Source organism: Mustelus asterias, chromosome 8 (genome assembly GCF_964213995.1).
Source record: "Mustelus asterias chromosome 8, sMusAst1.hap1.1, whole genome shotgun sequence".
Lineage (NCBI taxonomy): Eukaryota > Metazoa > Chordata > Chondrichthyes > Carcharhiniformes > Triakidae > Mustelus > Mustelus asterias.
In genome coordinates, this window is record NC_135808.1 from 92,527,182 (window position 1) to 92,552,437 (window position 25,256).

Sequence of the window (25,256 nt, forward strand, 5' to 3'; positions counted from 1 at the left end):
AGAGATGAGAAACTTCATCTCTTACGCAGATCAAGAGCTGGTGCAGACATGAAGGGCCTTGGACTTCGTGTCAAAACTAGACAGTACTGGAACTGTCTGGCCAGGTGCTAATGGCTCCATTGTTTCAGAATAAACTGTTGTCTATACGTCCAGTGAACCTGCTTTGTCAGAAGAATGCTCTGCAGACTTGGTGGCACCCGTAACAATTCTGTGAATCTGTGAATGATTCTTCTGCTTCTGGTTTGAAGCTGAACCTTTCCTATTTCTAGTTCTCTCCTGGTGATTGTGAATTCACGTCTCCTGCAAAAAAGAAGAGGCAATGGAGAGAGAGTGTGAGGGAAAGAGTATGAGTGTAATGTCGTTGTAAGGAATGGTGCAGATGTGCAAATTAAATGCAGGAAATGCTGGAAATATCCAGCAGGTTTGACTGAATCTTATGGAGAGGGAAGCAGACCTTTCCTCAGAGCTAGAAAAAACTGTGCAGGTGTGTTGGATAGTTTCATGTGCTGTGCATGTTGGGAGCGAGAAGCAAGCAGGTTAAAAAGCCAATCAACTCTCAGAAAGTGCCCGAGTTTAAAAGGTGAGATCACCCTGCATACAGCAGGGCTGTATGCTTAGCAGTCACCAGCAGGTAAAATAATGCAGGCTGTAGCAGCAGCAAGTAAATGTTTCATGCAATGAGGGGAGCTATTGCAGTGTCCCCTTAAGCTGACTGGTGGAGAAGAGTGTGCTGGGAGGGTGGGAGATATTTAGAGAGCGCAAGCAGGTGGCAAGGGCGGGGCGGGGGGGGGGGGGTGGGGGGTGTGCCAGGTATAATGCAAAGAAATAGAAATAGAAAGATACCATGCCCAGCATGCTGTTTTTGGTTTACTCACACAAGAGATTGTCAGTTCCGGGATGACGGTTGATCATGCACATTGGCTGAACCGTCATCATCATTGTTGACTGGGACAAAGATGTCGTACTCCTCCAGTAATGAGGTAAAGCTCTTGCTGATCTGTGTGACCATGTATAGAAAAGGGATGACCACAATGAAGACTTTCACAAGACCAAAACAAGTCTTGACGGGTTTGGGTAAAATTGCTCCCAATCTGGTCACCACCACATTTCTGGCAGAGTTGAGCTAAACCCCATCTTTAGCTCGGGAGTTTAGAAAGCCCCGGGTCGCTTCAGCCCACAGGGCGCTCCGGAGGCCGAGTGTAGCAATCTGAATCGTCCTGTTGATATTATTGCGTTTTACCTTTTCATCGTTTTTATGAGGTCTGGGCGCGATATCGACACTTCCAACAATTCGGTAATAAAATACATGCTCAAACTCTGGAGTCAGCCCTGAATTCAGATTTTTTGATTCAGAGATGAGAGTTAACCAATCTAATGTTAAACATTTTCAAATGTCTTGGAGCATCAATGAATATGATAATGTGAACATGAACATCTATGACATTGGTGCACTTGATGGAGTTTTCCTGGATAGTGAGGCCAGTCATGCATTTAATTTCATAAAGTGCCCTGCATGCAGTTGTAGAGCACAAAGCCTGGGCATGTGTTTCTGACACAGCTTGCCACAGATCTGTGTACATATCAGACCGAGGAGACAAATCCAGGACAGATACAGCTCTCCCCCACAAAATCTGCCCCCCTCCTGTCATGTTTCACTCCCCTTTGTGATTTCAAGGACACTACACAATCTCTCCCTCTCTCCTTCCTCACTGTTGCACTCTGAATGCCCAGACCCCTGACTTTTGTCCTATGATCTTCTTGATTGCCAGGAACTGTGCCCAGCTCTCACCAGCTGGTGCCATGTGGCGCTAGCTTTCCTGCCCAGCAGCCGACCAACTCCGAATCTGGTTGGATGCTGGGCAAGAATCAGAGGAAAAAAATACTCTAATTAGGTCCTGCCATTAAATTTGTCAGGACCTCCACGTTCCTGGCATTTCCAGGTTTCTGAAAAACTGGCGCATGCCCCCTGTTCCCTCCCCACCTCCCCAAAAATATTGGGTGCATTGTTTTACAAGGCCATTCAACTCATCAATTTTTCAATCATAATTTTGACAGCACATTTTACATCTGACTGGATTCCTCAGCATTATTAGTAATTCATACATGACACCTGTCTACAACACCATTCTCTTTATTAGCAGAAATGGTTTTGCTTCAAAAATCTACAGTTGGTCTTTCAGGATATGTGCAGAATACTGCTCGTGAATTCTCATTACCTCATCTGTTACCTTGATCCATTCATTTTACTCTAATCTATACTGTCACCACTTCTTCCAGAATCAGAAGATTGGATGGCTACAGAGAGACCAAGGCCAGCCGTTGCAGCCCTGACTGATTATCCCTTTGAGATACATAAGTACAAAGATATATTGAGAATGATGTTGCTAACTGCGTCTTTATGGAGCAGACCATCTGCTCCTTAAAACAAAGGTTGAAATGCCTAGACCGATCAGAGGGATCACTGTAACAGAAACTTTGTCAATGTGTTCACAATTAATGTTGCCCACTGGACTGTACACAACTTTGCACTACAAAGACTGTTACCATGGAAAGGAAAAGGCAGACAAGTTGTAATCAGATTCAGAAATTACCATGACCAAGAGACAGAACAAGTATCTGGACATTCAGCTATTTCCTCAGCAAGAATCTTCAGGCAAACCTGAAGTGAAAGTACATCCAGTTAAATGCCTGCAGCTACTTTTGCCTTAGACTAGTGCACATATACCTCGCTACAGGGCAGCGTGGTTAGCACTGCTGCCTCACAGCGCCAGGAACCTGGGTTCGATTCCCGACTTGGGTCACTGTCTGCAGAGTTTGCACATTCTCCCCGTGTCTGCATGGGTTTCCTCCAGGTGCTCTGGTTTTCTCCCACACTCCAAAGATGCGCGGGTTAGGTAGATTGGTCATGGTAAATTCTCCCTCAGTGTACCTGAATAGGTGCCGGAGTGTGGCGACCTGGGGATTTTCACAATAACTTCATTGCAGTGTTAATGTAAGCCTACTTGTGACTAATAAATAAACTCTAACTTTAACTCAAATCTGAACCGTTTAAACAATCAGTGCCATTATCCATGAGAATAATGTGGCATTCCTGCACAACAATGTTTTCAACTTTATTTCAAACCACCCATCACAACACATTTGGATACCAGTTCCCCAAATGTTATTCACCTAATAGTGTATTCTTGTGTTCTGTATATTTTATTCTCGAGCTCTCCATTTTTGGGAGCATGTGGTGTGCGTTTCTTACTTCCAAAACATATGCTTCTTTAAGATGATGTCCAGTTGAGAGGGAGAGGTGAGATGCAGGCCACTTCAATGTCTGTGCCTTTTTCTAGGGGTGGAGATAATACCTTGTCCTTACAGTGGGTCAGTAAATGAGTTTACATCTGCAAGCAACACAGGTAACATTGCAATGACTGCCAGAGGCAACGTGCTGTCTGAAACATCTGAAGATATGGGAACAGGGCTGCTGGAAGGGGATCACCATCAAATAAGTTACAGGGCTTTACTGAGACCACATCTCTGTACAGTTTTCGTCTCCTTATCTAAGGAAGGATGTACTTCAAAGTGGTGAGATAAAAAGTTCACTAGATTGATTTCTGGGCTATTCTAGATTAAATAGAATGGGTTTTTATTGTCTATAGTTTAGAAGAATGAGAGATCATCTCATTGGAATCTGCAAAATTCCTGGAGGGTTTTATTAGGAATTGTGCTGAGAAACTGGAGGGTGTGTCTCAACAGCTGCTGAGTGTTAGCCCTGGGTGGCAAGTAGCTATGGGTCAGTCTCAGAAAAAGGAATGGCCATTTAGGAAGTGCTGCTCAGGCCAGCCAACAACCTTTGGAGGTGGGAGCCCCATCCTTAAAAAGACAGGAGCCCTGAGGCCAGGCAGTTAAGTGCCCGATTGCCATGCAATTGCATCAGGACTTCTGGAAATGGCCATGGCAAGGTCGTTCCTGGCTTTCCAGAACTTTAGCAGCTATTAAATTCAGACATTTGTGTTTCACCAAGTTGAAACTTATTTAGCCAGCTTCAGCATTTAGAAATCTGCTTTGTTAGCATGTCATCCCTGCCCTTCTCGTGGTCCTGTCACATCGACCATTCTCCGTGGGTCAGAAAAGCTGTACCAAAGTCTAAATGAACTGACCTTGTGTTCTAAAGGTTCACAGTCAGCACCTGAGGAACAGCAGTATGACACCATGTTGCTAGGAAAGCATTATCATTCCACTCTGAAATAGTTGGAAAGTCAACCAAGCAACATAAAAAAAATCTTTAATCTGTTAAATTGAACAATATTTAAGGAGTACATACATTTTTCATCTACTTGCTTTTCAACTGAAGCTGCTTTTCATTGCCTAGAGGAAAGGTTCTTGTCTAAACCCCGAAGGTGAATATTGATAGGTTAATTGACATCCAGGCCCAATTCTGTTCAGTAGATTTGATTGGATCATGAACATGATTAGGGGACGGCTGCTGAGCTCTTGGGGTGCCATCACGCAGGCATCCCATTCTTTCAGTGAACTGGGAGATCTCCTGCCACCCACCCGATCCACGGATATCTCCCCACCCACCCCGCCACGGACACTGCCCTACCATGCCCCCGACTACTTGGGGACTTCAGTGGTCTCCAATCCCCCCGACGAGGCCATCACGTCTGGTCTCCTGCTGGTGGAGACCAGCTGAGATTCTGGCTGGTGAGAAGCTCGATCAACAAGCGGGTAAGTTGAAGTGAGCCCAGATGATAAGTGTCCGGGACTCGCTAATGGCATTTAAATGATGTTATTAATGTTTTACCAGAAAACAGGGCCAGTAAGATCGGGGAGGTGAGAAACCAGGCATGTTTCTCATTTTTTTCCCTCACCCGATCGTACTACCTCACCTCACCATAATTGGGTGGGACGAGGTCATAAGATAGCGCCCATTGAGTTAGGAAATGAGATGCTTCTTACTACCACTCTGGCTAAAATCAGCGAATGCAAGAAAAACTAGGTGTGGGATTTTCCGATCGTGCCCACCCCAAGACCGGAAATCTCCACTCGGGGTCAACGGACCTTGAAAAGATCCGTCAAATTTTCCTTCCTGCCCGTGGTGGTTTCCACGCTGGGCGGAACTAGAAAATTTACATTTAGCTCTATAAAATTCAGCTCCATGGCACCTTTGGATATAGCACTGCAAGAACTGTTTGGAGAACATAAGAAACAGGAGTAGACCATCCTGCCCCTCAAGTCTGCTCCACCATTTCAATAAAATCATGGCTGATCTGATTGTGGCCTTAACTCAACCTTTCTGCCTGTCCCCCTGTCTTAACTGTCAATCAAAAACCTGTCTAATTCAGCCTTGAATATATTCAATGATCCAGCCTCCACTATTCTCTGGATAACAGAATTTCAAACACTAAAGATCTTCTCAGAGAGGAAATTTATTCTCAAGAAGTTAAAAATGACGAGTGGAGGCAACTTCCAGCTCATCCTAAGCAGATCCCCGATTAGGAAGGGTACCGTGCATGCGCTGGGAATATGCAAAGTGAGCAGCCAATTGATTCAACACCCGTCCCATCATTTTGGATCTCACCACGACTGTTGATGCCCTCTCTTAAACACGCAATTGAACATGTGTTCAGCTGCATGAGGGACTCCACTCTTTCTCCAACAAAACAACCACTCCATAGAATACTCAACCAATCACCCTTGTGAATTCCCTCAGCGTCTGTCTTGGGAGCCTTTGCCCAATCTAGTGTCCCCAGTGGCTGCAGCAGACTGGTACAGGGCTGTTGATTTTGATGGGAAAGACTGCAGATGGCCTTGTAGGGCATCCTTGAGTAGCTCTAGACCCTGAGGGCTGAACTCCAGCATGAGCTGCAGCAGTCTAGTTGCAGGACTGATTGACTGACAGCCATCAGCCTGAGCACTGGCAGAGTAGCAATGGTGCGAACACGGATGCTATCATCCTGAGGGAGAACAATGGGTTTGTGCACCGCTGAGTCACTGCCATTAACTACCCCAGGGTGGTGCCTCAGCAACCCTACTAATATGCTGGCGGATAGGTTGTTAGACTGTTCTGAGACGCAGCAAAACCTTTTGAACATTGGTATTGGCAGCCATGATAGAAGCAATTTGAGCCTGCATGATATCAAGCTGGCAACAAGCAGAGACTACAAACTCCAGCCAGAACTTTCACTGCTCCACCCAAATGTTGCATGGTTCTTTCTAAGGCCGTGGCTGTTATATTTTACATCACAGTTCAGTCCACAAATATTCTCATGAAGTTGATCACCACTCCCATGCTGGAAAGGGTGGAATCCAAACTCTGCATGAAACCCTGTGCCAAACATTTGGAGCTAGAATCCTCCGTGCTTGTTAACAATGACAACAAATATCTTACAGGCCTTCTAATGCACCAAACATCTCTGCGTGCAGCCCTATCAGTCTTTTCCTGTATCCTGCCCCATTTATGCCCTCATGAGTCCCATGCAACAAAGCTCACCTCCAACCTTTCCCTGCAGGCAGCTGGCACATATGTTAACCTTTTCCCCTGGCCTACCTGTACCTGCGACCTCACCACGTACCGACCCTGCCTCAATACTACCCTCTGATGTGCTAGTATCTGAGCTGGTGCCAGTGAGTGTCAGATGGTGCCAGATGGTTTTTCTTCCTCAGAGGTCTGTTCCCCCTCGGGGCCTTCAGCATCTCTGAAGGATGCTCTTGGACAGCCTGATTTGACCTCCCATGTTCTACCTGCATGGTTCTTGAAGGCATCAGTGATGCAGCCAACTGCCCTGTGACAGAGTTCACCTCAGCCATTGCTCTGTAGAGAGTGAGGAGCCAACCACTTCTTGCAATTCTGGCTCTCGGGTGCCTTAAAGATTGGCAACACTATTCTCCTGCTGCGGGAGTCTCTAAAACAATAAGATGCAGAGCAGCTATGACAGAGGAGCTGAAAATGATGGGAGGGGCTTAAACACAGAAAAACATTCTACTGATCAATATGTTGGTAACTAGAGGGCATAAATTTAGGATAATCACCAAGAAAATATTGTTACAAGTTAATAACTAGGGGCATCAGTTGCATGTGCCAAATAGTAACAGATCTATGATGCTTTTAAGCAGTTGTTACTGTCGACTGGGTGATAGTGGTAGGCTGGATTCAAACAATTCTGGCTTCAGTCACAAGCACCACTCTCAGAATTTAAGCAAACTATTGGATTTATAGATTATGTTAATATGTGCTTAATTATTTAAATATGCATCATGATCATTTTATAACCTTAGACGGCAAATATATTATAAATATAATAGACAGCAGCTGCGTCGTGCTACACAGGGACAGAATTCCCTTTTATCAGGATTAGTATCATGCTACCATGTAATCTATATAATTGCCATTTAGAACTTCATGCAGAATGCACTTTTTTATCTAGGGTATTGGCAGATAGAGTGGAAACTGTGTAGCATGCCTAAAATGCACTCTCAGCCCTACAGGGAGGCTTAGGCCTGTCTGTGCATGTGGTTTTTATCAGATTGTTTGAAAAAGGATCTCTCACAAGACTCCTGTCTATCATTTATCATGTGCTGCGGATTTGCTTCCAGATTTAAGTTGTTTGAACAGTAAAGCATTTAAGTATTCTGCCTCTGTCAACTACAAAATTGTGCAGTCATAGGCACAAAGGGAATTTGTGGACTCCAATTTAGAATTAAAATGTGTTCTTTATTTATTTTTCTGGACAGACAATCAACAGGTAATAACAATTTGCAGGAATATATTGGGAGTCCCATATAAGAATACAGTTTAATAAGCCATGGTCAGAATATTCCTGTGCCCCCAAGAGAATCTCCTGTCTATTGATTATCAGTTCATTTCATTCCATTGTCAGTATTAGTTACATTTATGCAAATCTAGCAAATGAGAGAGGAAAGGAATATCAGGCTCTGGTCTACAGACACAGTTTAAGCAAGTTTTACAAACAGTTCAACTTGTTTCTGATGATAAAATAGGACCATTTTAATTCTTTGTCCTATTTTGGTTTTCAAATCTGTAAACGTTCTGAGAGGGTTTGAATTTCAGAGCTTTCGATATCATTTCATGTATTTTAAGTTTTGGAAAAGGAAAACACTCGCAAGCAGGAAGTATAAAGTGGTCCCCCGACTTTCTGAGCTGTGTAATGGTGTAAGGTGGATTAGTAACCACAGTCCACAGTGCCGAATATCTGCTGTCAGCTTGTGACAAGAGTAAGTGCAGACCAGAGGCCAGGCTCTTTAGGGAGCTGGAGAAAATCCGAGGGAAAGTGACTCTTTGCTACGTTTGTGTATCTTGATTGCAAGGTACACAAAAGTAGCAAAGAAAAGAGTCACCAATCAATGCTACTTGGCTGGGGAAAGGACATAGCTTGAACAAGAAGCATTCAAAGCAAAGAAAAAATACAAGAACATTTGAAATTGGATCAGTTTGAGAGGGTTGAGCAGATTACTATAACTGGAACTTTTGGCACATGGATGCATAGAACATAGAAAGCCACAGCACAAACAGGCCCTTCGGCCCACAAGTTGCGCTGATCATATCCCTACCTCTAGGCCTATCTATAGCCCTCAATCCCATTAAATCCCATGTACTCATCCAGAAGTCTCTTAAAAGACCCCAACGAGTTTGCCTCCACCACCACCGACGTCAGCCGATTCCACTCACCCACCAAAACATTTCTCACAACATTAGGAATTGTATTTATTTGGCAGCTTTAATATAGAAATACATCCAAAGCTGCTTCACATAAAGGTAATCATACAAAATGAATACTGAGCTGAGCAAGGAAATATTAGGAGTAGTGACTGAAAACTTGGTAAAAGAAGTGGGTTTTAAGGAGGATCTTAATCGAGGACAATGAGGTAGAAAGATGGACAGCTTAGCCACAGGAATAGAGGGTAGAATCATGTTGAGATGCTGGGGGTCTTGCCAGTCGGGGGGCCAGTGAGAGTCCTACGCTGCCTCTTTTTGGGAAGCCCTGTGAAACCGCAAACCAATCAGGCAGTGGCGAGACCAGCGGTGGGGCTTTCCTTCAAATCAAGGCCCCAGGCTGAAGTCTCACAGACTGAGAGCTGTCGACCAGTAAGAGACCAGAAGCTCTTGTGCTCACTAGTGCCATTGGGGGTGCTGTGGCTGTTGCCGGAAGGACAGGTAACAAAGTCCGAGGATCACAGAGCTTCCCATCCCAGGCCATAGGTTAGTCATGTAGCGGGGGAGGAGGGTGGGGGCGGGGTGGCATTCAATCCACCAGGGACTGAGTGCACAGAAGTGACAAGCCAGCAGTGCATGCTGCATGGCGACAGGCTCGCCCCGTACTGGGTTAATACTGGGTTAATAAGGGGATGAGTGGCTGTACTACCTGAATGCCTGTAAATTGGGAGAGGGGTGTGTGCAGCGGGACCTGGGTGTCCTTGTGCACCAGTCACTGAAGGTAAGCAGCAGGCAGTAAAGAAGGCAAATGGTATGTTGGCCTTCATTGCGAGAGGTTTCGAGTATGGGAACAGGGATGTGTTGTAATTATACAGGGCCTTGGTGAGGCTACACCTAGAATAATGTGTGAAGTTTTTGTCTCCTTTTCTGAGGAATGATGTTCTTGCTCTCAAGGGAGTGTAGCAAAGGTTTACCAGGCTGATTCCAGGGATGGCGGGTCTGATGTATGAGGAGAGATTGACTAGGTTAAGATTATTTTTGCTGAAGTTCAGATGAACGAGGGGGGATCTCATAGAGGCTTATAAAATTCTAACAGGACTAGATAGGAGAGATGCAGGAAGGATGTTCCCAATTGTGGGGGTGTCCAGACCTAGGGGTCACAGTCTGAGGATACAGGGTAGACCATTTAGGACGGAGATGAGGAGACATTTCTTCACCCAAATAGCGGTGAACTTATGGAATTCATTACCACAGGAAGTAGTTGATGCCAGAACATTGAATGTATTCAAGAAGCGGCTAGATGTAGCACTTGGGGCAAATGGAATTAAAGCTTATGGGGAGAAAACAGGATTAGGACACTGAATTGGACGATCAGCCATGATTATGATGAATGGCGGAGCAGGCTTGAAGGGCCAAATGGTCTCCTCCTACTCCTATCTTCTATGTTTCTATGAGATCCTGAAGTAGTCATTAATTGGCCACTTCAAGGCCTCAATTGGTGGTGGGGCAGAAAAGTAGACCATGGGGCTTCTCACCCAGAACTAAATTCTGGTCGAGGAGGGAAGGTATAGAGATTTTGGTGCACCACCATCCCTTTTAATTACATGTCTATCCCATCTCCAAGCTTGTTACCAGCGAGAGCAGAAGATTCCGTCCAGAGAGTTCAGAAAACATAGTTGGGTTGGAGCAGGATACAGAGATGGAGAGGATCGAAGCCAGAACCATTTGAGAAATTTTAATTCGAGGCATTGGGGTCTTGATATCAGCAAGCTTGTCAAAGTGAAAGAGAAATTGAATGGTTGGCAGTTTCATGGAAAATGGGTCAATGGATCTCGTTTACAAAATGAGCTCAGAGAGGATCTGAAGGTTGACGGAGAATAAGATAATGATGAAAGTTCAGGGAAGGCCATGTGTGAAAGAGGTTGCTGGTCATGTATGCAGTAGATGCAGCTGAAACATGATGTCAATCTTAGTGACAAAGAAATGGACAAGCACTTCACACTTCTGGTTGGAGGTGTGGATGGTGGAGTTTAAAGCGATGGTAGGAAGTGGAGAAAAGGAACCGGGGATTATTGTTGCTCTCCAGGATAATCTGAATTGATGAAGAGTTATGGGTAGAGCATGTGCTTGATGTGGTCCAGCCAGATCTGCGTCAGCTAGAAAAATCAGTTGTGTGTCAAATGCAGGTAGGATTAATGACATGGAATATGCCATTGCATTGCTGCTTTTTACCTCTGCAACTTTACCCAACCTCTGCTTCTTCTTCTGCCAGTCATCTTGATGGCATCCTTATTCATTACTTTTTCATTTCTAAACTTTACTACTTCAATGCCCACCTTGCTGTCGTCCCACCTTTTCATAAACTCTAACTCATCCTGAACTCAGTTATCTGGACCATGTCCTGCTCACCCACAGCCCAATCCTTACTGACACCAACGTATTCAACTTAAAATCCTCATCCACATCGTTCGGACCCTTCATGGCCTTAACTCCCACTATTTTATCTCTTCAAATTTTCCTTATTTTATAATCTCTCTGCACTCTTTTAAATCTACATCTTTAACTTCTTTCACAATCCTTCCCTTCATTTCACCATTTCCAACAGAACCTTAAGTTTTCTTGACTCTACTGTCTGCACTATATAAACTCTCTCACTTGGGATCAAAACTCATCTTCTCAGCTAAGCGTTCTTTTCACCTATCATGCTGTCTTAATTTCTCCACAGTTTGGCATCCATTCCCCCCAACTATTTTTCATTTGCTCATTAAATTCAATCCACTATATGAAACATGTGTTTTTGTTTTTGTCATTAACATGCGATAGAGACGAAGTTGTTTACCTTGCAGAGGCTAAAACAAGAATCCACATGACAGTGCAAACAGTTGGCTAATAGTAAACACAAATATTGCTATTCATGTACAGAACAGCCAAAAACTATAAACAATGTCAATGTAAATGTGCACAGTGGTTGCCTTTAAGGATCAAGCATCCCTGAAAGCGCCAACTTGGACCAAAAGTCAAATGCGTTCCTTCGGTTGTTCATAATATGCTGCATTCAGACCATACTCAAAACAGAACGTCTACAGTTAGATTTGATTCCATAATTGGGCAGCACTTGTTGAATACTCCTGAGTGCAATAATAACGTGGCTCATTTAAGCTTGTCCGAATCAACGTTCATATGCAAGGACCTGTTCTCTTCAAACAAATGTAACATGTCCAAGGCTTGTGCCTTTTTTGAATTACCTGGAGGTTTGAGGAACCTGTTCTTCCTACTGCTTTCTCCAGGGCAATGCCTCAGCCAATCAGCGTCAACTTACCAACCAATCAGCACCCTTTTTCCCGTAGTATAACACGTTGTGATCTTTTGAAATTTAGCATTCTTGTCTTTGTCTTGACGAGTGCAAGGCAAAAAGCTTTGACAACATGTCTCTCTTTTCAACAATATTCAAGTATTGATGAATTAAATCAAATAAACCCAATTGAGATTTGCTTGGATCATTCACTTGATTTAAAGATCATGTCTAATTACGTATTTGATTTGTTTGATTGGAAATGTGTGCACTGTTTTGTTCCTATTTGTAATTACTAATTAAAGATTTCTCATCTGCTACCCAGGCGCTTGTGCTTATTGTTTGCAAACAGCAGTACCAGAATTAGCACCTTACATAGACCTTAAGCTCAGTTCATGTGTATTATAATATGAATAAAATAGTATAATTGAAATGTAGACTCTGAAAAACATTAATAGAAAAAAATAATATTTCTTTAAAGTCCTCTGATGTTGTACAGTATATAATACAGCTTTAATATATCTTGTTTAGGCATGCCAGTTGTCCTTGCCAAGGGGGAGGAGTCGGTTTTGGTGGGCGCAGCTATTCTGGGAGGTTGTGCATCAGGTGACTTTAGCTCGATACAGGTATGGTTTAAAATAAAGCCCATTTGATGTTGAAAATATCCCTTCTGTTTGGTCTGTTCGCATTCTGTTCAAAACTATTCAAAACACCTCACAAGTTGTCAGTTTTCACTGCCGGATGAACAGAGAGAAAAAAAAACTTTGAGAAATCCTGTTTTTTTACATCTTACCCCCCATGTTTCTCTTTTATTCTCAATAATTAATGTTGTAAGAAATAACCAGCCCAGTGGATTAGTGTGTTCCAGTGAACTGTACCATAAAATGAGACGCCAGTAGGATATGTTTTGTTTCCAGTTCCACCCACATTGAATTTCCAACCTCAACAGCGCCTGGAGTGAAGCGGCAATGCTTCCCTAAAGGGAAGCCTGAAGGGCTATCCAGCCCTGGGGTTATTCTAGTGCATTACCCAGCAGGCAGTGACGCAGCAAAATATTTAACACAAGTGCCTGGCATACTATGTCACAAAGAAGTCATGATTCATACTGTTTAAGATGGAAAAATAAAATGGACTCTTGTAAATGTTACAAGGAGAAGGTGTTGTATTGATGTCATATTTTTGACGGTTATGTTTTGCTATAAGAAAAATTGCCTCTTTAAAAGAAGTTAAAAGAAATATCATAGCGTGATGTTTTCCAAAAGGCAGAAAGAACAGAAGCCCCTTGTGCTTTTGCTGTTTACTGATATCTGACACCAAATGACATCTGTTGCCCTTCTCCTCTGGTGGGTGCTCGTATCATTTAACATTTACACATGTCCATAGTGCTGAAGTGCATTGATATAAAATCCCAGAGATCATTATCATAAGTGTAACGTCTACAGCCTGCCAGACTTGGCACAGTCTGCAGATGCCACACTGTGTGTCATGCTTACTCACAGACCAAAACATGATATCTGACATAAACAAAGAGTGCAATGTGATCTGGTCTGTTCCTTTGCTCCCTGCTTTTTTAAAAGAGAAGTATAGCTCTTTGAAGGTCTTGGTATACGTTTTCTTTTAAACATTTGGAGAAATATTCTGTCCGTTTTCAGGTTTCAATTACTTCTGCTTCATAAATACAGTCTTAAAAAAGTCACGGACCTGAATTTAACAACATGGGATGGGCACACGATACTCCCGGTGCTCTGTAAAATAGATGGTGATGGAGGGGGTCCCAATGTTATCACTTCACATTACTCGGCATGTTGCCCAACGTCAATTAAAGGGGCAATTGAACTGTTTAAAGGGGTAGTGCACTTCAATTTTAAGCAGCCCGTGTGCTTTTATGGTTGGTACATGGGCTGCATGGGCAGGCAGGGACCTCACAGTGAGCACTTTCTCAATCCAGGGCATGATTAAAGGCTGCAGAAGAAATAAAAGAGTGTGGTGGTAGGAGTTATGATTTATTGCTTACATTTTTTTTCAGACCCGTTTTGTTCAGTCTTCGCGCGGTAAGGTGACTCTTAGCCTTAAAGAGCCACTAATCGACTGGCCATAACATCTGCCAGTCTGCACCCCAGCAATCCAATTGCTTAAAAATGAAGATTGCTCTGTTGGGTGATGTCTCTTCTTCTGATAAAGAGGAGAGGAGAAGAAGGGAGAGGAGGCCTGCTGGCTGGAGACAGCATCAACATGTCTATCCACAAGAGTAAGCAGCACCCCTTGAAGGCCAACAAGGCTTGTGAAGGAGAAGGGCCAGTGCAGGTACCATTACACTGTGGGCAGAGTATACCAAGTAAGATCCAATTACCTGGATATGCAGGAGGTGCAATGCAGAAGAGAGATCCACCTCTTATAGGAGACAGTAACCTCCATCTGCGAGATTTGAGGCCTTGAGATAGCATTCAACTCTGTTGGAGGGGGGCATCCTATGTCTATTGTACTGAAAATGACTATTGTCTTAAATCTTTAAGCATCAGGTTCACTCCAGGGCTTTGTGTCGTAGTCTGCTGCACACCACTCCATCAAACCTGTCAGGGATGCACTCTTCAGGAGAGTGAATACCTTTATAAATATCGATGCAGATGAGGATAGCCAGGCAGAGTAGGCAAGATGATCTGAAATAATTGCTGGCTTCCCAAAGATTCCCCAGCTTTGTGTAAGGTATCCCAGGAGTTGTCATGATTCTTATGTTCTCTGGCCCTCCCAGATTCCAAGGCTTTTCTGCCACCTTGCACAAATGGGTAGCTGGCCATCTGCAAAGATGGCTAATGACACCTATCAGACACCTATCAGAAGCTGAGGAGAGGTACAACAGAAGCCATGCCTCCACAAGGGCCATATTGAGGAGGCAATTGAGCTGTCTATGATATTGCCTGAACCCAGTCTGGAGGCTCACTTCAATATACCCTGGATGCTGTGCACCTGCTCAATCGGCCTCTCAGGGAGATCAGGTGGAGGAGGCAGACTTAGCTGGACAGTCACAGATGCTTGATGACAATTCAAAAACAGACTTTGAGGATGAACCTGAACAGCCACAGGGCCATGTTGAGGAATCAGTAGGGCAGCAATTTCTGGGAGCTAGGAGAGACCAAAGAAGCTCTCATTCAAAGGCATTTCCAATAGACTGCCAAAGTCCTCATGCAATGTCATTAAAAAGCTGCAGTCACATCATCTGTAAACGACAGGAATCCTTCCTGACACCCTCTTGGGTATACGCATCTGAAAAATAAAATCATGCTCAAGTACTTTTTGGGGTTGCAGACTTCCAATCTCCGTACCAGAAGAACATGTTATCAGAAATATCAATTTAATAAGATGATGTGGAACAGCAAGGCACAAATTGCACAATGAAATATATCATTTGTGATTGCTCTTCTGTGCTTAATGTGATCAATCTTAAACCATTTATGTGCTCTTAGTCTTGGTGCTCCCCCATTGCTGGCAGCTGCGTTGGAAACAGGCTCATGACTCAGATGTCACGTTGGTCAGTATAACCTTGGCAGTCGTCCTCTGGTTGCTGGAGGTCTTGAGGGCCCTTGCTGTGTGGGAATGTCCTGCATGGTGGCAGGACACTCCTCTATCGTGAGACAACACTGTCACTGGCAGAAGGACGGAGGAGATGCTGTCACCGTCGGGAGACCCTTAGAGGAGTCCCCAAATGCAGGTAGCTGTCGCTCATCCATCAAGATGAGGTTCGCTTGGACCCTCCTGCTCTCCAAGATGGGCGAGTTGTTACCAGAGATATCAGGAGCCTCATCCATCTTTCACACTGGCAATGCCTTGCTGAAGTCACTGCCAGTGTGTCAGCTTGCAGGTCTGAACACAACCTTAGAAAACCTTGATTGAGCTGCTGGAGCTGGCAGAGATTCATTAATCTCTCAATGGAGGATGCCATGCGTTCAGAGGAGAGGGTGACCGCAGGGCTTATGCCTTGTTTGAACTCCTGTATTGTACGGACCAGGGCATGCGTACCCAGGAAGCGCCGTCAGATGTACTTCCTGCTGGACATCCAGCATTTGTCGCTTGATGGACAACTCTAAAGGCTCATCATCTGCCTTAGCTTAGCATTCTCCTGGTCTCTGACACTCCTTCAATTATCTGAGGTGGTGAAAGGTGCAGGCCAAGGATGTGACGGTGCAACATCTGAGGGAGCCTCCATGTCCTCTGAGGTCAATAGTGGATTGTCTGGATCTTTGATGGACTGTAAAATGAAGCACCTGATAGTTGGAAACATAGTAAGAATAAATGAGCATTAAGGATTCAGACGAATTAGCTGTTGCCCCGTCCTACACAGGGGGCATGGCACACCACAAATATTATGATGCAGGATAACAAAAACTGATAACCGTAAGCTTACAGATCTTGCGCCTGAACCCTTATATCTCATGGGAGCCCCTGAAAGTGCATCATCTTTATTCTGATCATTCTCAGAAACCCCTGCCTCTCCTCGACCAGCAGATCTTGTCCCCTGCTCACATACCTAGAATGTCAATACCAAAGAGCAAAGAAATTTACAGCACAAGAACAAGTCCTTCGGCCCTCCAAGCCTACACCAACCATGCTGCCCGACTGAACTAAAACTCCCTACCCGTCCGGGGACCATATCCCTCCATTCCCATCCTATTCATGTATTTGTTAAGGCGCTCCTTAAAAGTCACTAACGTATCTGCTTCTACTACCTCCCCCGGCAGCACGTTCCAGGCACCCACCACCCTCTGTAAAAAAAACTTGCCTCCTACATCTTCTTTAAACCTTCCCCCTCGCACCTTAAACCTATGTCCCCTAGTAATTGACTCTTCCACCCTGGGAAAAAGCTTCTGACTATCCACTCTGTCCATGCCACTCATAATCTTGTAGACTTCTATCAGGTCGCCCCTCAACCTCTGTCGTTCCAGTGAGAACAAACCAAGTTTCTCCAACCTCTCCTCATAACTAATGCCCTCCATACCAGGCAACATCCTGGTAAATCTTTTCTGTACTCTCTCCAAAGCCTCCACATCCTTCTGGTAGTGTGGCGATCAGAATTGAACACTATATTCCAAGCGCGGCCTAACTAAGGTTCTATAGGGCTGCAACATGACTTGCCAACATCATTATCAGCACTGCCAGATTTGGAATTCCCCCACTTGTACAGTTACGCTCCTGCATATTGTGCTTCCTCTTCTCCTGTGAAGACAGGAGTACAGTGATCACTCTTTATTCCTAAGGTGCACATGCCTCACCTCACCCCTCCAGCATCGGTGGTCCATGTGCCTCACACAATGGAGGTCTGTCAAGTACCCTAAGTAGCACGATCTTACCTTTCTTGCTTCTCAGCTCCAACTGAATGGACTCTGTCCTTATCCCTTTTTGATATTATCATGTTTTCTCTAATCATTTCTGCCACCTCCCTTTTTCCTTCTCTATCTTTTCTCTACACTTTATATCCTTGTATGTTAAATCCCCAGTCCTCATCATTTTTAAAAGGCATTTCGTTATTGCCATTACATCATATTTTCACAGTTATTTGTGTTTGTAGCTCAGCAACCTTGGTCATCACACTTTGAGTGTTTATGTACATGCAGTGTGATCGTGTCTTTTCATTCCTCAATATCCTTCTTTGTCCAATCATGCATATTTTTTTTCCACTGTTATGCAATTCCAAACATGCATAATTAATACGAGCTTGATTGAATAAAGAGAAATTTTCTCTCCTTCCCTCTGAAGTCTGGTACAGTAGAGCACTGTTCTACAACTGGTGTCAATTCTCCAAAACTTAATTGAAATGGCGAGTGAGAGCCTTGACTATAATTGTTGGTCGGGTATTCTACCGAGAGCATCAGAACCAATCGCCAGTTTATCTGGATCTAACATTTGCACACAGAGGTTTCTATGCAGGGCCCATGAGGATATAATTGGATGGGGATCAGAAATGGGAATCCTGACGAACTTTTCCCTTCTATAGCCAGGACTGCCAAGGCAAGCTATTGCTTGGGGTCGAAAGTAATTATTCTTTTACACTGTCCTTTGATTTTATTTTTGAATAGAGTCACTCTGACATGTAAGAACATGGTATCAGATTGGTTTAATTTCACAGTAAAGTTTATGAGAAAGAACAAAATCCTTTTTAATAACCTGCGTTGAAGTTAATGCACACTGCTCTCTGTACTATGTGTGTGGATCTGCTAGAGGGTGTTGGCAATGCTGCTATGTTCCATATGCAGCAGAATACAGCTCGAGGTCACACATTTTTGGATATTTTCAACCCTGACACATGTAGCGTAGCATGTTAAGTAACATCAACAACCAAATAAATCTATGATTAGTGTAGAATGGCACCTAGTGTAAACTAAACACCATTTAATAAGTGTAACCCTGTTATTTGAGTGAAGCTCTGCGACATACTCAAGACTGTGAGAAGCTTAATCAAAACAGAGTTAAACCTAGTCTGAGAAAAAGAAATTACAGACTTAACAAAAAACAAACAGTCATTGACCTTGTACTGTTCTCGGTGCAATCCAGCGCATGATAACCTTATTTTCTATTTTCTTTAACCTTTTCAGCATGAAGCAAGCCAAAACAGCAGGAAGAATTTCATAATAATCGAAATACCAGAAATTCTGAGGAGTGACTATATCTTTGTTGCAATGCTTGTTTTATCAGTCAGCACATATAAGTGTTTTGTAAATTTTTGCTGAGATTATGTTACATTGAGTTCCACAGTGCAGTAGATTGGCTTTCAGGCTACGCTGCGGAGTGCTTGATCTCGGCTGTGCCACTGGACCAGTGTATATAAAGGCCCCTTAACTCAGTAATGCAGAAAGAAACTAAATTTCATTTAAATTGTGCATCACGGGTTGATGATTAGATGTCAGAAAGCCAGTATATTTTACTATGCTTAACCTGAAGCTATTGGTAAGAATTGCTCTGATTGCGACCAGTTATGCCTCATTAAAATGTGGTATGGTGTTATCTATAACCTACAACCTTACAAAATGCTGTAAGGTACTGTCAGGAAGCAGAAGTAGTGTTTAACTCATCTATGTTCGTATTTGTAGGTATTAGAAACAAGGTATATCTTCAAGTAAGTTTAATTTTGTGTTTCCATGGAAGAAAAGGTTAAAACTTTAACTAGCTCCATGTTAAACAAAGGTGCCTGCCTACCTGTGAGTTTTGGTTTCATTTCAAACTGTGCAACTTAAAGGTTTACGACATAAAAGCAACTGCTGAGTTAAAAAAAACTAAGCTGTTGCTTAGCAACTAGAGGCCCACACTGAAAAGCATAAGCATTTGTGGTTCAGCTGGAACCAGGTAATCAGAAGAAAGCAGCTCTCACAGAAACTGCCAGCAGAGAGGCAGGACAATGGAGTAAAGGGCAGAAAGGAAGTCCCAGAAGCTAAAGAATGGACAGTTCTCGAAATCAGAGAATGAAAGAGAAGTTCCGGGAAGACTGAAGTCAAAGAGACAAAGAACTGGAATCTGAACAAGGTACTGTTCACTAAAGTTAAAGAAAGGGGCAGAGAGAGGCTCCCAGTTAAAGACAGAGCTGAAAGGTGCTGACTTGGTGAAGTCTGGCTAGCGAGAAGCCAGACATCTGAAGTAATCTTGAGGTTGGTTACACCTTATTAGAGCCTGTGAAGCAGTAGTGTTCGGTTGGCACGTCTGGGTACCTGACAGATTATGTGAAAGCTTTTGTCCAAGACAGAAGTATACTGAAAGGAGAGATTGAAATCCTGGAGGTGGATCCTTGGTGAAGGCATGTGAGAGAAAGCATTGTTTGGGGGAAGATTCCAAAGCATGTTTTTTCAAGGGTGGAGTTTGGAAACATTTCTGTGGAAGTCAGAGTTCCAGTGAGACCAGTTTGCTAACATTGTGAAAAGCATCTGGGGGGATCTGATGAAAAATCCACAGAATTTGTTTCAGGTGGCAACTGCCACTTGGTTTCAGTGTGTGGTGTGTCTGATCACATTTTGCCTGTTCGCTTACATGAATATACTTATTGAGAACATTATACTATAAGAAATATTTTGCACATGTGTTATCCTCACAATTGCATCTGTGAAGATATAAGTGGGGTGGCAGAGTTTTGTATTGTAGTCAATCTTTTTATGTTTAATAAATGTTTAAATCTTTTGTTAGAAGTTAATTGGCAGCCCTGTGACTCTATTCATCCATGTCTCTAAACCGCACAGCGAAACAGTGGTTGACACTGCTACCTCTCAGCTCCAGGGAACCAGGCTCAATTCCAGCCTTGGGTCACTGTCTGTGTGGAGTTTGCATATTCTCCCCATGTCTGTGTGGGTTTCCTCCAAGTGCTCTGGTTTCCAAGATGTGTAGGTTAGATGGATTAGCCATGGGAAATGTGTGGGGTTACAGGGAGAAGGCCTGGGTAAGATACTCTGTCAGAAAGCCAGTGCAGACTCAAAGGGCTGAATGGTTTCTTCTGCACTGAAGTGATTCTATGATTCTAAACAAAAGATGAAAGTTACGGGATATTGACCCAGGGCTCCATTCTGGGACCTGACTGTCCAGTAGTAACATCAGCTGGGATTGTAACAGTACAAAGTACTTACAGCATAGAAGTAGTTCATATGGCCCAATAGGTTCATCCCAATGCTTATGTTCCACGCAAACCTCCTCCCATCCCCTTCATCTAACCCGATCCACAATATGAGCCTCCTTCCACCTTTCATTTCAAGCCATTAACTTGTCCTTTCAAAGGAGGAAGCACACTGTGATAGGAGGAAGCACACTGTGATAGGAGGAAGCACACTGTTTGTTATTTGCTTGTGTCTGGTGCAGCAATCCTGTGCTCACTTCTCCCAGGGCTCAAAGTTGATTTTAAAACTTAGATATCAAAGCAGCAGTTGCAATTCTTTCAATACAGCGTATGGTCAATTTAACGACTTGCAACTTTGAATGACTGGAGCCTTGGATAAAATTCTGTTTTGTCTGTATTCTTCTTTCCAGTCTCTCAAACAAAAGCTTCGTATATGTTCTTTCCTTAAAAAATATTTTTGAAATGTTATGCTTTTAGAAGCTATTCTGCAGTATGATTGCGTGCTTCTTGTGCTGAGCGTACATTGGTATGTTAAGCTTCTAGGCAGCATTACGCTTGAAAGCAGAACACAATGTGGCATTGCTCAGTTTTCTGTCCTTGAGGTTCAGCTAAGGGAACATTGGTGTCTCCCTTATAGTCATCCTGTTGACTGAGTTCACTTTTGAACGTTTTTTTTATTCATTCATGGAACATGGGCGCTACTGGCTGGCCAGTGTTTATTGCATATCCCTAGTTGCCCAAGGCCAGTTGAGAGTCAACCACATTGCTGTGGCTCTGGAGTCACATGTAGGCCAGACAAGGTAAGGATGGCAGATTTCCTTCCCTAAAGGACATTAGTGAACTAAATGAGTTTTTCTGACAATCGGCAATGGTTTCATGGTCATCAATAGATTCTTAATTCGAGATAGTTTTTATTGAATTCAAATTCCACCATTTGCTGTGGCGGGATTCGAACCCTGGTCCCCAGAACATTAGCTGAGTTTCTGGATTAATAGTCTAGCAATAATACCACTAGGTCATCACCTCCTCATTTGTGTTGATTTGTCTTCTCTTCATGTCAAGGGCTCGTGGCTATTGTATTCTCTCTTTCTAAATTAATACAAGCGAAGCTGAAGGGCAAGCACAAAGGTTGAACACAGGTGTTTTAGTTGAGATTTGTTGCTTAAGCTTACAGGTACTAATCATACAAGAGAACTGAATCATTGTGTCAATTGCTGTGATGACCGACAAAGCATTTTAATCATATATTTAAATGATTTTGTTTAACATACTAACAAATATACAATCACAACATCCCCTTTCCTTTAAGTAACAATCCCATGCATAATAACATTAATATGTATGGACGATAAGAAAGTTTGCAACTATAACACTAAAAACATTCAACTGTAAAAAGAACATTTGGAACAATTCTCTTCAAGGTATTGGATACATTTGGAAACATACTAACCATTGGCTTACTTGACCAGACCTCATGACAATAACGTGCACTCGAACTGTCCGTCCTCTGCTCTTGAAGGTTGTAAGTTGGCAGGATTTTCTTCAGTTGTTGATGTGTTGCTTGTTGTCTCTTCATCTGCAAGAGTTACATGGGTATGTGTGGGTGATGCTCATTGGTTGCTTTGTACATGGCTAGCAAAGAGCCCCCATGGTGAGATCGCTTCCTTTGTAGTACCACCCATTTGTTGTCGATATCCAAACTACTTGGCCGACGTCCTTGCTGATGCCAGCCAGAACACTAACTTGCAAGCAAGATGAGTCGTCTTCTCTATTCTCGTGTTTCTAGTGGAGCTGATCAAGTGTGTCAGCCCCAGCTGTGGTCAAAATGAGTACTTGGCATCTGTTGAAGAGTATTTCATTGTATATGCGAGTCTCATCTTGATACGATCATACATTGTCAGATCCATAGGGATCTCCTGAATGGTTTCAAGCCAACCCTTTATAATGATAAGCCATAGAGCTCAGAATATGAGGTCTTGAGAAGTCTCCCTCCAGAAGTACTTGAAGTCTACATTGTAGACATCCTCCAAGTGTGCACAGACTTTGTCTACCTGGACATTGAGTGGTTAGTCTAGTGCCTTCCCAACATTGAGTGGCCGACTTAACATCTCTGATAGGACTATCTGATTACCGGGTATATTTCTGAATCCCAGTTGTAGCCTTAACTCTTAATGAGCCATTTCTGGAGTCGAGGCCATGCACTCATGAGCTTTTTTCTAGATCATCTCCAATAGTTTATGATCTGCCATGACTCTGAACTCTTTTCCAGATAAGTATGTGTGGGACCCTGTGATCCCAAAAACAAGAGTGAGAGTTTCTCATTCAATATTGAAATGAATTGCATGTGCTGGCAACAGACTTTTTGAACCCAGTGCAGAACGCTTGCTGTCTTGAAGAAGATATGCATCAAGACCTTTCTGCAATGTATCCATTTCACATGTCATTGCTTCTGAGGATCATAGTATTGAGGTAATACACCAACAGATGGTGCTTTTGTCAATGCATTGAATGCATGTGATGATTGTCTTGTAATAGGAATGATGTGTCTTTTTTCAGCAATTCTCTTAAGGGAGATGACTTTGCTGAGAAGCTCGGTATGTATGCAACAAGGAAGTTGAAGGGATCTAGATGCCTTTGGAGGTCGTCCTTGTCTTGTGATGTCGGCATTGACTGTATGTCTCCAATCTTTGCAGGATCCAGATAGTCCTATAGCACTGAACAGATTTATGTAATCTACTTTAATGGAATATATTTCACTGTTGAAAACCAAACTCGAAATTGAAAGTGAAATTTTAAGTTGGTGAATGGAGTGTGAATCAAATGGGCTTGATGGTGTCGAGCTTCTTGAATGCTGTTGAAGTTGCATTCATTCAAACAAGTGGAGAGTACTCCATTGCACAACTGGTTTGTGCCTTGTAGATGGTGGATGGGCTTTGTGTAGTCAGGAGGTGAGTTATTCATCTCATAATTAGATTCCCTCTTGTTGGAGTTCATCTCCACAAGAACTGTGTGGTGGTCACTCCTACCATGTCATGCACGAATGCATCTGTGACAGATAGATTGGTGAGGATGATGTCAAGTATGTTTTTCCTTCTTGTTGGTTCCCTCATCATCTGCCAGAGACAGTGTGGCAGCTATTTCCTTCAGGAATTAGCCCACTCTGTCAGTAGTGGTGCTACCAAGCAACCTTTTTGATGGACATTGAAGTTACTCACCCAGAGTAAATTATGTGCCCTTGCTAGTCTCAAAGCATTCTCCAATTGGTGTTCAATATGGAAGAGTACTAATTTATAAATTGGTGCGGTGGGAAGTGCGCGGATGCTGTATGTGTTAATCAACAGGAGGTTTCTTTATCCATGTTTGATCTGAAACCTCTCAGGGAAACTCCCTCCCAATGCCGACTGCGCCACCATCTCCACTTGGCTTGTTCTGCCAGTAGGGAAGGCCATACCCAGGGATAGTGATAGTGATGCCAGGGACATAGCCATACTCACAGAATCATACATTAAAGGTAAAGTCAGGATATTGCTTAAATATTGTGGAACAACTCTCCCAATTTTGGCACAAGCCCCCATTGTTAGTAAGGAAGGATTGACAGGGCTGGGTTTGCTGCTGCTTTTTCCAGTGCCTAGGTTGATGCTGGGTGGGTACCCTGTCCAGTTTCATTCCTTAGACTTCGTAGTGGTTTGATACAATTGAGTGGCTAGCTAGACTCTTTCAGAGGGCAATTAAGAGTCAACCACATTCTGTAGATCTGGAGTCACATGTAGGCCAGACCAGGTAATAATGGCAGATTTCCTTGCCTAAAGAACATTAGGAAGTAAATAGGTTTTTACAATATTTCACAATGGTTTCATGATCACTGTTACTGAGACCAACTTTTAATTCTGGATTTTATTAATTCAGTTTAAACTCCACCATCTGCCATGGTGAGATTTGAACTCTTGTCCCCAAGGCATTAGTTTGGGTCTTAGGGCTATTAGTTGAGTGACATGACCACTACACCACCATCTCCAGATTTGCACATATCTCCACATGTGGGGCATCTATGTGGTTTATGGGAGAGCCCACACACCTTGCTTGCTTGGGTACCTTAGATATTATGCAGACAAACATCCCTTTATTGACTTTAATTCTAAACTGATTTCCTACTGCTGTTCCTGGGCTTTGATGGATCCTTTTGGTCAACATCGGATAACCAGAGATATTAATTCTGAGCAGACTTTTGTTTCCACTGATCATCTTCATTTTTACAGTCTGCCACTCTGCATCCACAAACCCGTGTTCTCAGAAGCATAGTTCAATCCTCTGCTTAAACAGTTTGAATTTGCCTGGGATATTCCAGTCCATCTCTGGAAACTTGGCACCATTGCCAAAGTCTTCTACTCTTTTCTCCCTCTGGGGAGCAAACCTTGCTTTAAAGGTTGCAGTAAGCTGTAATGTCTGCAGAGCTGAGCAGGGGGCCATGCCCCGAGCTGTGCTGCTGCAGCGCAGGCTTTGAGCTTGTAGATAGGAAGGACTCTGCCGCCAGGGCCGGTGATGGTGTACAAGTCTGGCGAAGCTGGGTAGAAATCCGTGTCAAAACACAATGCTGCAATAATTCTTGCTATCGACACCGCTGAAAAAGATTGTTGTCTTTCTGTCTCAGAGAAAATCAAAATTGTCTTCAATCTCTACTCACACTATTGAACTCTTGATGTGAAAGATGCGCTTCAAGA

General features: G+C 43.3%; 1 protein-coding gene across 4 annotated transcripts in view; it reads left to right on the forward strand.

Annotated features, from left to right (window-relative positions):
- Positions 1–25,256, forward strand: part of fggy (FGGY carbohydrate kinase domain containing) — a 278,408-nt gene that overhangs the window by 216,492 nt on the left and 36,660 nt on the right. For all 4 annotated transcript variants that reach the window (XM_078218494.1, XM_078218493.1, XM_078218491.1 and 1 more), the window contains one exon: positions 12,489–12,583. In XM_078218494.1, coding sequence (XP_078074620.1) covers positions 12,489–12,583 — 95 coding nt within the window. The remainder of the gene's footprint in view (positions 1–12,488; positions 12,584–25,256) is intronic.